We start from the raw sequence: 16,218 nt of genomic DNA on the forward strand, positions 1-16,218 counted from the left end.
GTCAATATTTATAACGGAAAGACAATGTTCTCTGTTTGAATTTTGTGTCAGGATATGTTTGACACTGTCCAAAAAGGAGACAAACATTAACAATTTGAATTAACGTTTACCGTCTGCAAATAATCATCACAAGTAACAAAACGAAACGAATAGTGGAAAACAAAAGTGTTGGATAACAGCAATGATTGACAGTTACTGGCTCTTTATGTCTGTCCTGTGATGCTCCACATCAGAGTAATGCTGTCTAAAGTTTGGTAATACGAAGATTCTCGTCACATGAGATGTAAGCTTGCCATGAACCTCAATATTCTTGAAATTTTTTTTGATTCTGAACCTAAATACTTCTTAAATCAAAAGAAGAAAGTTTAAATCGTTGCTAGTGTCTCTTCATGACAAAAACATCTTAGGTAATGGAACATACAAGTACAACACAAGTTTGATGAATTGGTCCACGAAACATTTACAACAAAGTCACAATTATCTTGCTTGCTCAGAAGACTATAGATTAAGATTAAAATGTCGATAAAAATTTAGCCTTGCTTTGTAAGCATTTCTTTAAAATTGCTTTTAGTCAAACGGACTTCATTGCATAAACATTCATTTTAGCCGTTTTAAGATTTTTTACAAGTAAAGGACTTCTTATTAATTATCTAAATCTAGTTATAAACTTTTATCATTGTAAATTGCCATAGATAGATAATTTTTTATTTGTATTTGCGATCTAAAAATGTTTATTATTATTATTATTATTATTATTATTATTATTATTATTGTCGTTGAGCTTTGGCGCACAGATGCCATCGTGCACGGCTCTCGTTTTATAGCTATTTAACTGCCTGGATACTTACATCAACGGATTCAAATACTACTTATTTTTTATTGTGTCAACAAAGTATCTTTTTTTTTGAATATGTTTCGTTCGTTCGTGCTTTGGATATTGCTGTTTTTCGCAATTTGTTCGTTCTGCGGTAAAGAATTTCAGGCCTTAGGCCGCCATACTTGGAGGTGCAAGCGACGGTTGGACAACAATGACAGTGGCCCGTCGGGATCAATTAACATTCCATTTATTGAAATAGAAAATGAAAGCGCGTCTGTCATCAACGAAAGAATTGTCAAATGCTCCTGTGGTAAAGAATGCAAGGGGATGAAAGGATTGAAAATGCATCAAAGGAGATGTCGAGTCATTAGCGGTTTCCAAAGTGACGACACTTTCGAACAGGTATCAGAGGAAACCCTAGACAATGAGATTGTATTGGCCGATATCTCTTTGAATGAATATTTTGAACTGAAACCTGGCGTTTGTCTTCCAAGGTCAAACGAAGAATGGACTGTCGCTAACGAATACTTCAAATACTTTTTTACAATCAACCCCATGGACCTGTCCTCAATTGATCAATCCATACAGTCAATGAATCAAGCAATTTATAATTATTTCAGAGATACTTGCGGATTTGTCGAAGAAGTAAATGAAGAACTTGCTGCAAAATATCAAGACCATGCTACCAAAAAATTGAAAAAAGAACTACAGTTATTGAAAAGAAACGGCGCACCTGTCATTGAAATTAAATACGTTTCACGGCTCTTACGACAACGACTTAACTCATCTGCTTCTACCGTAGTTAAAAACATCTCAAATCACGATAACTTCATTTCAAAGAGTTTTTGGGGATACGTCAAACGCGTTCTCCAAACAAGCTCGACTCTGCTGCCATCCTTTTCCAAAGATCAATGCTCTCAGTATTTCTTTAAAATGTTTTCTTCTCTGTTGCCATGCAAAAACTTTTCTATTCCTTCATGGATTCCATCTCTTAGGGAGCCTGATCACCCTTTTCCTTTGGAGCCTCCTTCTTATGAAAAGATCACATCAGTAATTCGGCGTATGAAATCTTCAGCCACTCCATGTCCCCGTGACAAAATTTCCATCATTGTTTTTAAACGATGTCCATATTTACGCTCTTTGATAACAAATATCATTCATAATATCTGGCTCTCTGGAAAAGTTCCTTTAGAGTGGAAAAAGGCATGCACTATCCTAATTCACAAAAAGGGTAGCAATGACGATCCAGCAAACTTCAGGCCAATCACTCTTGAGCCAGTGCCTTTGAAAATCTTCACATCATGCCTGCGTGACAGTCTATTTAATTTTCTTAAAGTTAATGGTCTCATTGAGCACGAAATACAAAAAGGCTTCACCTCGAATATTTCAGGGACCTTAGAGCATACTGCCATGATGGCTCAGGTCATAAACAAAGCTCGTATCAAGCAACGTTCACTAGTTGTCACTCTTCTCGATCTTAAAAATGCATTTGGAGAAGTACATCATAATTTGATACCCACTGTACTATCTTACCATCATATCCCTGACAACATACAACTTCTTATCTCTAGCCTTTACACCGATTTTAAAACCTCTATCATCACAAGCCACTATAATACTCCTGCTATTCCAGTCCGTCGCGGTGTTCTTCAAGGCGACTGCCTCAGTCCTCTACTATTTAATCTATGCTTCAACACATTCATACAGTACATAAAAGCTGAAAAATACAAACAGTTAGGTTTCTCCCCACATGATCAGAACGACCGTATGTTTCAACCAGTCCATTGGTTTCAATTCGCAGACGATGCTGCCGTTATCACCAGCAATGAGAAAGAAAACCAACTTCTACTGAATTGTTTCACTCGCTGGTGCCAATGGGCTAACATGATCATACGTGTCGATAAATGCATCACTTTTGGAATAAAGAAATTTTCCACACGTTCTCTTCAGTATCAACCTAAGCTTTTCATAAACAACGAATCTATCCCACCTGTCTCGAATGGAAATTCTTTTAAGTACCTCGGTCGTCATTTTGACTTTGAAATGACAAACCAAGAACATAAATCTGATCTTTTATCATCACTGTCCAACATGCTCAAACAAATTGATTCCCAGCCTCTACATGCAAAAAATAAGTTGCTTCTTTATCACAACTTTGTTCTTTCTAAAATCTCTTGGAACCTTACTGTAGCAGATCTTTCAAAGACGTGGGTTGTCGAGAATCTTGACAACCTTGTATCCAAATACATCCGCCAGTGGCTCGACCTCCCAATAAGTGCTACCTTGAGTAGCATTATTCTTTCTAAAAACCAGTTTGGACTCAGCCTAACTTTACCATCCGCCAAATTCCTACAGTGTCAAACTATTTTACGCAACGCATTGAAATCTTCACCAAACGATAACATTCGCTCTTTATGGAAAAATACCAGCAGTAGCACAAATATACAATATGATATATATAGGAACACGAAAGAAGCATTAAAGGCTGTCCAGCAAGAACATAAAGATCGTCTGCAAAACATTCTAACTTCCCAAGGATCTTTATTGTCACATCTTTTTAACCAGGATCTTCCACAAATAAACAAACTCTGGTCCAAGGTGCAAAGTAGCATGCCTCAGAATATTTTCAATTTCACCATAAGGTACCTGAACAATACCCTTGCTACACAGAAAAACTTGAAAAAGTGGAACTTGAGCCAGACTTCTGATTGTTCTTTCTGTTTTCTGCCAGAAACCCTCCTTCACGTTGTTGCTGGCTGCAAAACATACTTGGAACAAGGCCGATACACCTGGCGTCATAACTCTATCTTAAACTTTCTAGCTACGTCTCTTAAAGCTGTTAATGAATCTACCATCTACGCTGATATACCTGGCTATCTTTCACCATCAATCATAACTGGAGAAAACCTTCGCCCAGATCTTCTCTTGAAGACTAACAACAATTACCTATACATCTTAGAGCTTACTGTTGGTTTTGAATCCAATCTTGACACAAATGCAACAAGAAAACACAGCAAGTATGCTCCTCTCCTATCTGACTTACAGCGAAAGTTCAAATGTGTCTCTTTTGTGAATCTTTCTATGAGCTCTCTTGGCATCTTTGGCAATTCCTGCATCTCTTTCTTCAAAATGTGTGACTCTCTCTCCATCGATCAACAACAACAACGATATCTCATCTCTAAACTTTCCAACATTGCCATTCGTACTACGTACTACATATTTTGTTGCAAAAATAAACCATGGACAAATCCGGAATTACATCCGTTTTAATTTTGGTTGTTTTATTTTTCTCAGTTTTTCCTTTTACCTTACGATTGTTATAGTTTTTTCTTGTAAAACCAGGCTAGCCAATTGCAAATTACCTTGTAATAGTGAGATTTGTAATTGTAGTTTAAGTTGAATTGAAAATGAAATGTTTCCATTATTATTATTATTATTATTATTATCATTATTATTATTAATCTTTTATGGTTCATACAACTTAACAACGAAAAAGAAACATGGAGCATTCAAGTACAGATGATACATCTGAGCCTCCTTCATGAACAGTTGGATATGAAAGCGAGGAATTCGTATTTTTAAAGAGAATGGTCTTTAAGGCTGCGAGATGCAATATATAGATACAAATTTATTTCAGGTGGAAAACAGCTCAATTTATTGAGATTAATTGTCATCGGAAGAAACAGCAAGGCACGGAACTCTCAAAACTGAAGGCTTCTATTTTCGTACCGTTTCATTTTACTGATTAAAGATAAATGAGAAAAGAAAGGGTGGAATGGCAACAGTTTCATTTGTGTATAATGAAATTTGAGTTTTATTAACTCGTTCTCAACTCACGTGAGCTACATGGGCAACTTTCTTCCATGCAAAGAAATATATCCATCGTTTTGTTCAAGTTTTTGGAGCAGTTTGTGGAAATTTCGAAACATTTTTAGCTTCCAATCAAAAACCTGCCTACTTAATCAAATAAAAGTCACGCGTTTTGTATTTACAAGTCACGGGCGAAAAGTGAAGTTCCATGCAAACGGTATGAAAAAAGGTAAAAAATTAGCACTGAGATGCAGATAATAAAGACTAGATTGAGTGGAAACATAAAATGAACATCTGAAAGCAATGTCGAGCTTTGTTTTCAGAAGAGAATGATCATAACACTCCTAAGGTTAAGAAAGTTGACGAAAGCGTTCCTTGTTTGTTCAACTACGATGTCATATGTTTTCAGCTTGCAAAAGGAATGGATCATAAACAGAATCATGTTAGTGGTATCTTCATAAAAATCACATACATCAAAATCATCTATTACAATTCTGCCTACCATAATAGATAGGAGGGAATTAGCATATCCTCTATTCAAGGTAATGAATCGCTTTGCAGTATGCAGTATGAACGATAATACGGTGTTTAAACAGGGCTCACTTTGCTTCATGTTTCATAGCATCTCGACTTACATAACATTCTTAGTCAATTTCTTCATTTGGCAATCGCTAACTGTAACGCAGCATTAGGCCTAATGGGCATCGTCCTTCGAATAATGCTGTCACCTCTGCGAAGCAGTTTCTGCGAAGAAATGTGACAATCACGCTAACTGGCTTGCTAGTGTTATTTCAAGTTATAATCTAGAAGTTAAGTTAATTAGTCACGGGTAGTAAAGGTTGGGAGTGTAGGATACAGAGAAGAAACAGGATGGGTACAGACAACATGCAAGGAGATGATCAGGGTAACAGCACGGGAAGGGAGCTTAGATGGATATAAAAAGAGGATTTGCATAGTCGACTTTTGGTTAATAGAAGAACTGGAAAGAAAAAGAAAAAGGAAAGTAAAAGCATGACAAAAAAAGAAGGAGAAGATGAGAAGAAAAATTAGATAACAGAAGAAAGAGGAAAACGAAAAAGGGTAAGGAAAAGAGGATAAGAGCAAGAAGAAGAAGGAGGAAGACAAGAAGAAAAATTGAGAGAGAGAAAAGGAAAATTTAAAGGAAGGGAAAATAAGTTGAAGAAAAAACCATTACTGTCAATAAAGACAGTGGAATTTTTATCTATGCCTATCAGACAAAACTTTGAAGTAGAGTTGTGTCATTGAGTTAAAATAGAGTCGAATTCAAGCCTAGGATTGAAATTAACTATCAATACAAGGCAATCATCGGCAGCTTGGCAATATTTATCCTAGTTCTGTCAAATAATGTAACTTGAATAGATATGTTTCAAAAGTTTGATTTAGATTAAAACCATTTTTGGATGACGACAGGAACTAACTCTATCTGGTCGAGTATCATTGTCCATTAACGGTTAAAAAATCAGATACAAAATATCAATTTACCTCTTTCGATAGATATACCCAGCAGTCGATCCAGTTGTTGAAAATTGGCATGTTTGGAGGATTGCCAGCAGCTAGTCTGTAGATTATGGCTAAAGGTTACTGTAGATTCAGCAAAAAAGGGGGTTAGAGTGCTTGATGGCATGGGTAAAGATGTGGGTCCATGTCTATTTATCATTCGCCTGTTCACCCAGAAAATGGGTATTTGGTGGCAACACTTAGGCAGCGAAACAAGAAAATAGTCACTCTACTTTATCATGTTGTTTAGTAAAAGAATAAAACTCCACTAACAATAGTCCGAGCAATTTATTTCTAGGCATAAAGAACAGGGAAAAAAGTGAGCTTGAGATTTCTTGGCATGCACATGGGAGTTTAAAAACAATAAGCAGATCAGAACAACCGCAAGTAACTTTAGCCGAATTCGCTCCACAAGTACTATCTAAACAAGTAGCATTCATGCTTGAGAAAGAACGCCCAGGAAAAGTAACACCACAGGAGCCTTGGATGTAAAGATAAATCTAATTTGATCAAGCTATTTTTTATTCTTAATTGGTTTCCTTGGGAAACCCTCTTTTAGAAAAGCCGGGCTCTTTCTTGTTTTCTATCAATATTTTCACCAAACTTCTACAAGTAACTATATCTAGAAAATGAAATCAGCCAATTAGTTCATATAAACTATTAAAGAACAAATGTGGCAAACCTCGAATTGTTTACAGCCATCATGTTTGTGACAAGAAAGAAGGGGAACGTCAGCAGCGATGCGACATACTTGAAGGAAAAGATACATCCATGAGACGGAGAGTAGGAGCTTAGTTTTAGATTGAATGTTAAAGCAACAATATCTATTTATGATAGACAACATGTCAGACATATGTCAGTCTACAATGGAAGATCAAAACAATTGCCTAAGAACCTGACGAAAACTTAAAGCTGTTCTTATAGACCACTGAATGACGATCAACACGTGACTATGTTTACAAAAAGACTGAAGAAAATCGACGAGTTGGTAGGGATGAAGACCATGCATAACCATTTCGAATTTCAAAATTTGCAGACCGTCCTTTGACGCTGAAGCATCTTGTAAACATAAAGGAACATTAAGATTCTTTTGAGAGCATTCTCCCTGGACCATATGTTGTCACGATGAGACCGCCTTATTGCAGAGCATATCTGATGACACTCATCATGAAAACAATCTTTAGATAAGAACCTAGTGTAAAACCTAGGGTTCTACTTTACGCAGATTTACTATAGTTTTGTTTTGTTTTGACGACGACTCAGATATCACAGAACCCCATTAGTTAAAAATGGCAATCCCCTGTCATAAAAAAACAAGTCAGGGGAATCTTCTAGCTAGCTGAACCAACTGATATCTGGGTATGAACAAGGAAGACAATTTTTCGTTTATATGTGCCATCAAAAGGTCTGCAGCGTGTCAAGTTTATTAAAACAGTCTTTTGTATTACAACTAAAGTTTGTTTTGATAATTGAATGTCAAACATTTTTTGAGTTTCAATTAGCTTTTAAAGTTTTCCATCAGCAAAATTGTCAGCCAATCTGGAACTGAGTCAATTTTGTTTGTCAGACTTGAAATAACAGGTTTCAGGTTTTATCATTTTGCTTGTGTATATTGCTTTTTGTGGGAATAAAAATGAGGAAGAGAACTGCCTGAGAACCATTCAAGGGAGTGTTTGGTGAACAGTTGTTGATGTTTCAGGAAGAATATTAAAATCACCTTGGATTTTTGTAATTGAGTTTGCATCGATAAAAATTTCAAAGTTTACATAAGCTATTGAGATAAACAGATAGGAAAAATGTCTGCCGCTGGTCATAGTATCGCGGGCTTATGTGCACATTTACAGGTTCTTCAATACCTAACACGTGCCCAGTAAAATCTGGGAGGCGAAGATGAAACTGTCAGTGCCAGTAAACAGGAATAAAATAATACTCTGTGAACAATGTTAATGAAATTTACAAGGTGGGACGTAAATAGTTCCAGAATTATATCCACTAGCCATAACATTTTTGTCATACACAGTGCAAAACTAAATTGTGCGAAGATAGCGCAGCGTTCCAAGGCAAATGCAAACACAGTTGATTAGGAACTGAAACTACGAAGATATCTCAAAATCGGCACTTTGCAATGCTTAGATATTTAAATTAAGGCAATGTGAATTGCTCACAATGACAATGCGTGTATGCTTGTAAGTGGGAAAATATTCCCTTCAAGGCTACAAGTGATCTTTTACGAGGATTGAAAAATTAAATTGTGCGAAGTTAGCACGGCGTTCTACAGCACTTTTAAACTCAACTGATTAGGAGCTGAAACTACGATGATATCTCAAAATCGGCACTTTGCAATGCTTAGATATTTAAATTAAGGCAATGTGAATTGGTCACGATAACAATTCTTGCATGCTTGTAAGTGGGAAAATATTCCCTTCAAGGCTACAAGTGATCTTTTACGGGGGCTGAGAAATTAAATTGTGCGAAGTTAGCACGGCGTTCTACAGCAACTGAAACTACGATGTTTCAATATGATATGCTTGAGATATGCTTGTAAGAAAAAGAGAAAGCTAAACGAATAGAGCCAATCTTTCGAATCCCGTGGAACTACCACGTGATTTGCACAAGAAAAGATATCAGACGATCGTATTTCTCAAGGATTATTTGGGAATGGTGCCATATTAGAAGGTGGTGGAGAGGACAGATTGTTCAAAAAATCAAATATTCATTCTGCCACTTGGGTAGGCCAGTTTCCGGAAAAATGTAGTCCGGTTTCAAATTTTCAAAATTCATGAATAAAAAGAAAACAGTTTTTTTGATAAACACGGATCCATGAGGCAATCAAAACCAGATGTATACTAAACCTGTGATAATCCTTGAATATAAAGTCTACCACTTGGAGATCGCGAAAACTAAAAAAAAAGAGTAAACACTTCAATTATTCATATTCACTGACACCTTCATCATTCGTAAAAAAAAAATTTTTCTAGACTTAATGCTGCAAAGTATAAAATGTAGGGTAATCAATATATTATTATAATTATTAGGCACGCTAAAATTACTGTTAAGGCTACAATCTTGCATAGCCTTTCGAAATCAATCTTCATTTACGCGATATAGCATCGTTGTATTGAAAAGATAGTAATTTGAATCGTAAGTTCGAGCATTTTTTCAGTATTGATAAGGGCTTAGGTTCGATCATTATTTCAGTAAAAATATATCATCCACATTGGGCAAGGGAGTAAATTGCAGGGTGGTCTCTGGTTTAGGGCGGCTTCGTTTATTTCAGTTATTGAGTTTATTGTCAAGGGATACAGAGACAAGGGAAGCATGAAGGATAGCGGCCATTTTAAAACGAAAAGAAACAATCAGGTTGATATTGAAGCACAGAATAGTCATTTTCATTCTGTGAATGAGGCGGCTAGCTTCCAATATCCGTTATCTGGCAATTTCAATGAAATTACCATGAGTCAAGTGAAAAACTGCCATCAGAATTATGCAAAACTCTGACCGAGCCGAGAGAACACACGCGCTTTGTACACGAAATTAAACATTCTGTGCTTATAGATAAAGATTTATTGGAAACTATGACAATCTTCACCTGAATCTAGTAAATTTAGGGAAAAAGCTTTCATGGTATTTTATGAAATGTTGAGAAATTTCACACGGAAAAATATGGCAATATTTTTATCGGTTTAGAGGGTAATTTCTGGTGGTGCAGCCCGAGACGACCATAGTAGCTTTTATGATCAAGATACTGTTCCAAAAAAGCAACGAGAAGTAAACAGGAATTCAAGAAAATAGTTCCATCTTTTTAAACCAACATTCTATTTTGGAAGTGGTTGCAAAAATTCAAAAATAAATCTCCACAGTCTATTAACCAAACGGCAAACTCGGAAAAAGTTCATAATTTGTCTGCTGAAAATACTAATCAAATTCTACGGGAAGGACCTGAAAACTTTGTGTTAAGGAATGGGGTTAAGGAAATGTGATCAATTAAAGGTTGAAGCGCAATATTAACAAACTCTATCACAGTATTTGTAGAAAACGATTTACTGTGAACAGCTCAAAGGTGCAAGAGCGAGTACCGGGGGATACGTGACCCTACCACATTTTTACAGCAACAAATTTTTGCTCATTTAGGTAAACGACATCTTTTTGGTATGTACCTTTAATAAACAACATTTTGGCACACAATTCCCGATAATTATTCTGACGTTCTATACGTCGAGAGTGTCATAAGAAAAGAATGTTTGAAATGTTTTCTTTTCAAAACCACCTTTAATAGAATACGATACGGCGTTGTGCCACGCTCCCCCTTTTTAACACGTTCCTACGGTCCTTGTTACCTACGACTAAGATTTATTTGTTAAAGAAAATTCAAAAAATGCTGCGGAATCATAGCGGTATATTGACTGCTACTGACTCACAGCTGCACTATAGCAACCGTTAGATTTTAATTCAACGCCTTAAGTGAAAATAAAAATTTCGTCAACAATAAAGGTTTACCGTATACCAAAAGAAAGGCTTAACCCGTTACTCAGTGTAAATATTGTTATCCAGCACATAGTGAATTTCAATATTAAAACAAGTTACCAGGTATTAAAGGGAGGAAATATGAAAATTCCTTGAAAATATTGGGTTATCAAAACAGACCTACCTCGTCAATACCAAAATAGGTCTCGATGAAGTACGTCAGCGTTCGGAAGACCCAAAAGGAAAGCATTTCTCCTAATAGTTGTGGTACAAGACCGCTAAAAATTAGTTGAAGAAATTTCAAAACGATTCTAGTTCCCAGAGTTCACTGTAAGCAAATATCACTAAATTAGTCTTTTACAATGAGCTATACACAAAAATTCTCAATTTATAGAGTTAGCAGCTTACCGAAATTTGCAAATGTTTAAAGCAAATTAAGATTTATGATCACCATCGGCTATGTCAAACAGTATTTTTGACTGCGAACATTCCAAAAATCTGTTTCTTCACAGCATGAGAGTTAAAAAAGAAATCAGACTCGATAAAACAGGCACTGCAGGACGATAAGCTTAATACCTAAAAATCCTGATGATTGATGGCTCGTCATTGCTATGTACCGAAACATAAAAATGGCAAGCTTCAGTCCGTTAGCACAGTATGGTACAGCTGGTGAAAGAACTTAGACAAAAAAGGGGGGAGGGGGTAGTTCTGTGAAGTTATACAAAATGAATGAAATACCATGCGCGTTATAAAGGATAAAGTTTTTACCTAAAGAAGCCACCGATTCCTTCTTCTTGATAAATTTCACGAACAGAGCTAAATAAGTTACTGAAAAACAGGAAAAATCAATGTTGAATGAAGCTTTTTGATTAAAATGCACACGATGGATGACATAAGAAAAAAGACGTGCTAAAAACGTGGCAAAAGCATGCAACAACGTTGTTTAGCAAAACTTACAAAAAGAAAGAGGACAAAGAGAAGGTAAAAAAGATCGTCAAGTTGAGAACTATACGGCAAAACTCAAGGTATTATCACAGTAGAATTTTTAAAGCTGAATCTTTTCGATACCTGTTCCTAGACATTATGAAATCATTCAGAAGGGTAATCATTTATCTAAGAGTATCAAAAAGAGGCAATTGTGGCTCACTTGTATTGAGTTTCTTTTCCAACAAACTGAACCATCGTTCGAACGCTAATCACTAAAAAAAATTGAATAAAGAAATAACAAAGGAATGTTTTAGTGGACACGTGAGGATTATCAGTAAAATAATTTTGTGTCCCACACATTGTTGTTTGCGAGAGGTTAATAACTCCTTCGAAATCTCGTGCAACTTTGATGGAGATCGTATCTGAAAATTCATATAAATCCTTTTTACGGTAGAAATTTTGTATGTTTTTTACAACAGTGAGTTGCCCCTTGCCGGTTTGTATAGAACAAATAGGCTTCGAGCTTGTTGCCAGTTTCCTTAAATTTCGTTGCATTTTTGCCACCAAAATTTCCTTACAACCAGTTTTATTAACAGCTGGGTTGGTAATTCTGTTAAAAAAGCCTTTGAAGACAAGTGTTTGGATTTCAACTAGACGGTGATCAACATGATTTCAACATACCGGTAAACATATCCAGATATCAAATTGAAAAATTCGGTACAGCTTCAGTCAAAAATTACTGATGCCAAACTTTAAAGTGGATGGCTAGATAAACTGTTATAAACTGCTTGGTGTACCACCCAAAATTCAGGCTCTTATCTTCAAGGTATGGCGAGAAGGTTCTCGAAAAGCAAAAAGAGCCAGCGTGAGTAATAAAGGCTCTCCAAATTACTTGAAAATATCAATCCCACAATTTCTCTGACATATGAATAGTAAATATCATTTTCTATTCACAAATACAACAGATGGAAAATATAAGCACATCCTGCGTGGCTTTTCTTTAAATGGTATTGGGCAACTTTTTTCCTTTCCGGTATCACCACTGCATACCCCAAACAATATCCAAAGAGCATTGTGCAGTACAAATATTTGGAATTCCATTTCTAAGAGTTTTTGCTCTTAAAACTAACTTAGAACAAACAAAATTCTGTTTTTAAAAAATTGAGTATTAATGATCCATTGGGATCATTTTGTAGTCTCTGAGATTAAACAAAAAAGGGGCCGCTGGAAGGCAATACTGTTACTAAATACTATTACATTGCAGGGAGCTCATATGTTCATTGTTTGGTGAATAGCACATCTCAAAAAAAACTTGGCAGCCAAATTTTGTCCTTAAAACGGCGTCACTATGTGCCCTTGTGCCCTTAAGGAATATTTACTCACAGTGAAGTGGGTAGCTGATAACAACTCCAGCTGCTTTTCCAATCGACAGTTGAAGTGTCTAAGGAAAAAATCATCGAAGAAATTTCAATTCTTCGAAATATTTTTAATTGGGGGTAGGGAGAGAATGGAGGGAGTTGTGTCATATTCCTTTATATGTTTCCGATATTCATTAACGGGTAATTTCAATTTAAGCGAAGAAATCTACAGTGATCAACAAAGGTTATAAGTTTGAAGATAGTAGATTATCTAGCATTCTAAAAGTTTCTTTAAATAAGTTGGAATCAGTTCATAAGTACATTTTCTGTATGCTTTGACAAAACAAGTGTCTTTAAGAAAATAATCTTGAGGATATGTATGTTACTAAAAAGGAAAGGCAACATCTCATACCTCGATTAAAAACTCTGACTGGGTCTTTATTGCTGGTGGCTTAAGGAAAATTGTTCATTATCAAAAGAAGGTCTAAATAAGAAGATCTGGGAAAGAAGTATTTAGCTCCACTTGCCCGAAAATTCGCTGAATTGTAATCTTTGTTCATAGCAAAAGAAATCACAATAAACACAATCTAACTCAGGAAAAAAACTGTAGGAAGAAAAAACTAATAGTTATACCTCACACAAACTAGTTTAATCTAACTCAGTATTGATACAAAAACTCTCAATAACAGTTTAAACTATTAATTATTAATACTAAATACTAATATTTGAGCCAGCAGCTGAATAAAATATTATTTGCTTGTCAGTTTAGGGGTATCAAGTATCTAATAATGAAATACTTTGGGTATGAATAACTTAAAACAGTGCAAAATAACTGCCTTTTTTAAAAGTTTAGCTTAAATTCAGTAGGGTTTCAGGATAACACAAACACGCAGATAAACAGACTGCTTACTTCGTACTCTTCATCAGTCTCTTCTGAATCAGACGATTGCTCCTCAGCACTCTGGAATCTCTGCAATAAAGTAGTTAGGAATGATTGGATAACATGAAAATGTGTATACAACATGTACTTTGATAGCAACAATAATAGCAACTGGCAATAATAGCTCTCTATATTAAATGGCAATAATAGCTCTCTATATTAACAATAATAGCAACTGGCAACAATAGCTCTCTATATTAACTGGCAATAATAGCTCTCTATATTAACAATAATAGCAACTGGCAATAATAGCTTTCTATATTAACTGGCAATAATAGCTTTCTATATTAACAAAAATAGCAACTGGCAACAATAGCTCTCTATATTAACTGGCAACAATAGCTCTCTATATTAACTGGCAATAATAGCTCTCTATATTAACAATAATAGCAACTGGCAATAAAAGCTTTCTATATTAACTGGCAATAATAGCTTTCTATATTAACAAAAATAGCAACTGGCAACAATAGCTCTCTATATTAACTGGCAATAATAGCTCTCTATATTAACAATAATAGCAACTGGCAATAATAGCTTTCTATATTAACTGGCAATAATAGCTTTCTATATTAACAAAAATAGCAACTGGCAATAGCTAGCTCTCTATATTAAATACAAAAAGAGCATAAGATATACTGATTTTAAAACTATGAATAAGTCTATGCAACAAGCAGAGTATTGCAGTGCTATGTTCTGTAGTATCTCATCTTTGATTTTCATAACAGTGAACCTAAAGGTAGATAGATATACTATAAATTTGAAGCTGGAGAAAAAACTGGCAGTTGTATGTTGTTTGTTTACTGGGCTGGGGAATTTTCTTGGAATAACAGAGTTTGTGGAAGACTGGAAAAAAAAGCTGCACAACAACAGACTTTATCATAAGTAAATTTTTTTGCCTTAAGGAATGATAATATATTGTAGGAAAATGATTCTGGGTCCTGAAAAGCAAACAAACCAAAGTAATTTCAGCCAATGTTGAAGGTAGTCAATTATCGAACAAGACAAAAGCATACTCACTGAACAGACCGCATTTGTGACAGATGAACTGACAAAGTTGTGCAGAACCCTGTAAATGACAATTAAGATGTAAATAAGAAACATCAGATGTAATGCTGCAATTTGTTGGCTGGTGTGCCTTCATTTATTTACTTACAAACACAAAAGAGATGACCATATAGAAAACTGAAAGGATCTGGGTAGATTTTTGTTTGTTTGGCAAACTGCATAAATTAGCCTAAATATAGAAATCTAAAAAGTAAAGATGGGCAATCTACCATGGCTGTCTACCCTCCAAATGTTCAGATGGCATACTACAAACCAACCACCTACAAGTCTATATGCAACTGAGTTCTCTCCTTGGAAGTTTAATCTTTAAATACAAAAAACAGTCAACAATTCTAGCAATTACATTCAAATTACATTGCATTGAAATACATATGTTTGGAAACCCATTGTGACGATGAAGAAAAAGTGAAAATGGATCAAAAAAATATTTTTCTATGTGTAAAATGAATAAAAAAGAACAATAAATACAGGGGAAAAAGGTTTTATCAACTTGTTAAGAGGAGCAATCTGAATATCTAGCATAGGTTGCCAAAATGAAAATGGAGCAAAACAAACAATTGTGAAACTGTGCATATTTTCTTGGTCAGCACAACTCACAACAATAAGACTGAAAATGGCAAGCTGTCAGGAAAGATCAGATGTAAACCTATTTGAATATGTGAGTAATACAAAAACAGAGCTGTACTGTTCATTATCAAAATATATGCTCAATCTAAATATGCCATCATAAATGAAAGGGAATGATAGAACTACTGTTAAAGCCTAAAAATAAAATGGAAGAAATTGCAGTACTAACAATATTGAAAAGATTATTTGCTTTGAAAAAAGGCAGTTTGACGCTAATTGAAGCAATTTGGCATCTGACTTGAGCAAAAATTAATGAGGATGAAAAGAGCAAACTACCAACATAAGGAAAAACTATTCTAAGGGGGTAACAGCTTTTTGATGTATGAAAATTAATAGATTTTCATCTGAGAATCTCTCTTGCCTATTCTTTTGAATTTCAGACATTCAGGCCACATTCAAGGTTAAACATCTACCAGTAATCTGGCCAATAGACAGCCACAAATTCTCAAAGTAAAGCTTTATATCATTAGGTTTCAAAATTGATTATTCACCTCTGATCAATAGCTTATGAGAACAGCAAATATAAGAGTAACAAACCTTGGAACTAAACCTCTATAAAGTCCTGAAAATCCATCATCATTTTTTATGTACCTTGCTGTAAGGAAAGAAAACATTTCTGTAATCAACTTAGTCCAGAAGAAGCAAACAATAAGGAAACTGTGACATGTGATTTTCAGGTTGGCATTGCTTTT

The 16,218-nt window shown here is 35.2% G+C and overlaps 1 protein-coding gene across 1 annotated transcript; it reads right to left on the reverse strand.

Annotated features, from left to right (window-relative positions):
- Window positions 1-5,070: 5,070 nt before the first annotated feature.
- Window positions 5,071-16,121, reverse strand: LOC135682484 (mitochondrial carrier homolog 2; the record flags this gene model as incomplete). Its single annotated transcript, XM_089113347.1, is given in 12 exon segments — window positions 5,071-5,371; window positions 6,131-6,206; window positions 6,828-6,895; window positions 8,998-9,045; window positions 10,794-10,887; window positions 11,378-11,437; window positions 11,757-11,808; window positions 12,920-12,977; window positions 13,307-13,345; window positions 13,805-13,864; window positions 14,852-14,900; window positions 16,064-16,121. Coding segments are annotated over 12 exon segments (749 nt in total), but the record flags the coding sequence as incomplete, so codon positions are not given.
- Between the last annotated feature and the right edge of the window lie 97 nt (window positions 16,122-16,218).

The sequence above is a fragment of the Rhopilema esculentum genome, chromosome 17, assembly GCF_057945365.1.
Source record: "Rhopilema esculentum isolate cy_ngs chromosome 17, ASM5794536v1, whole genome shotgun sequence".
Classification (NCBI taxonomy): Eukaryota; Metazoa; Cnidaria; class Scyphozoa; order Rhizostomeae; family Rhizostomatidae; genus Rhopilema; species Rhopilema esculentum.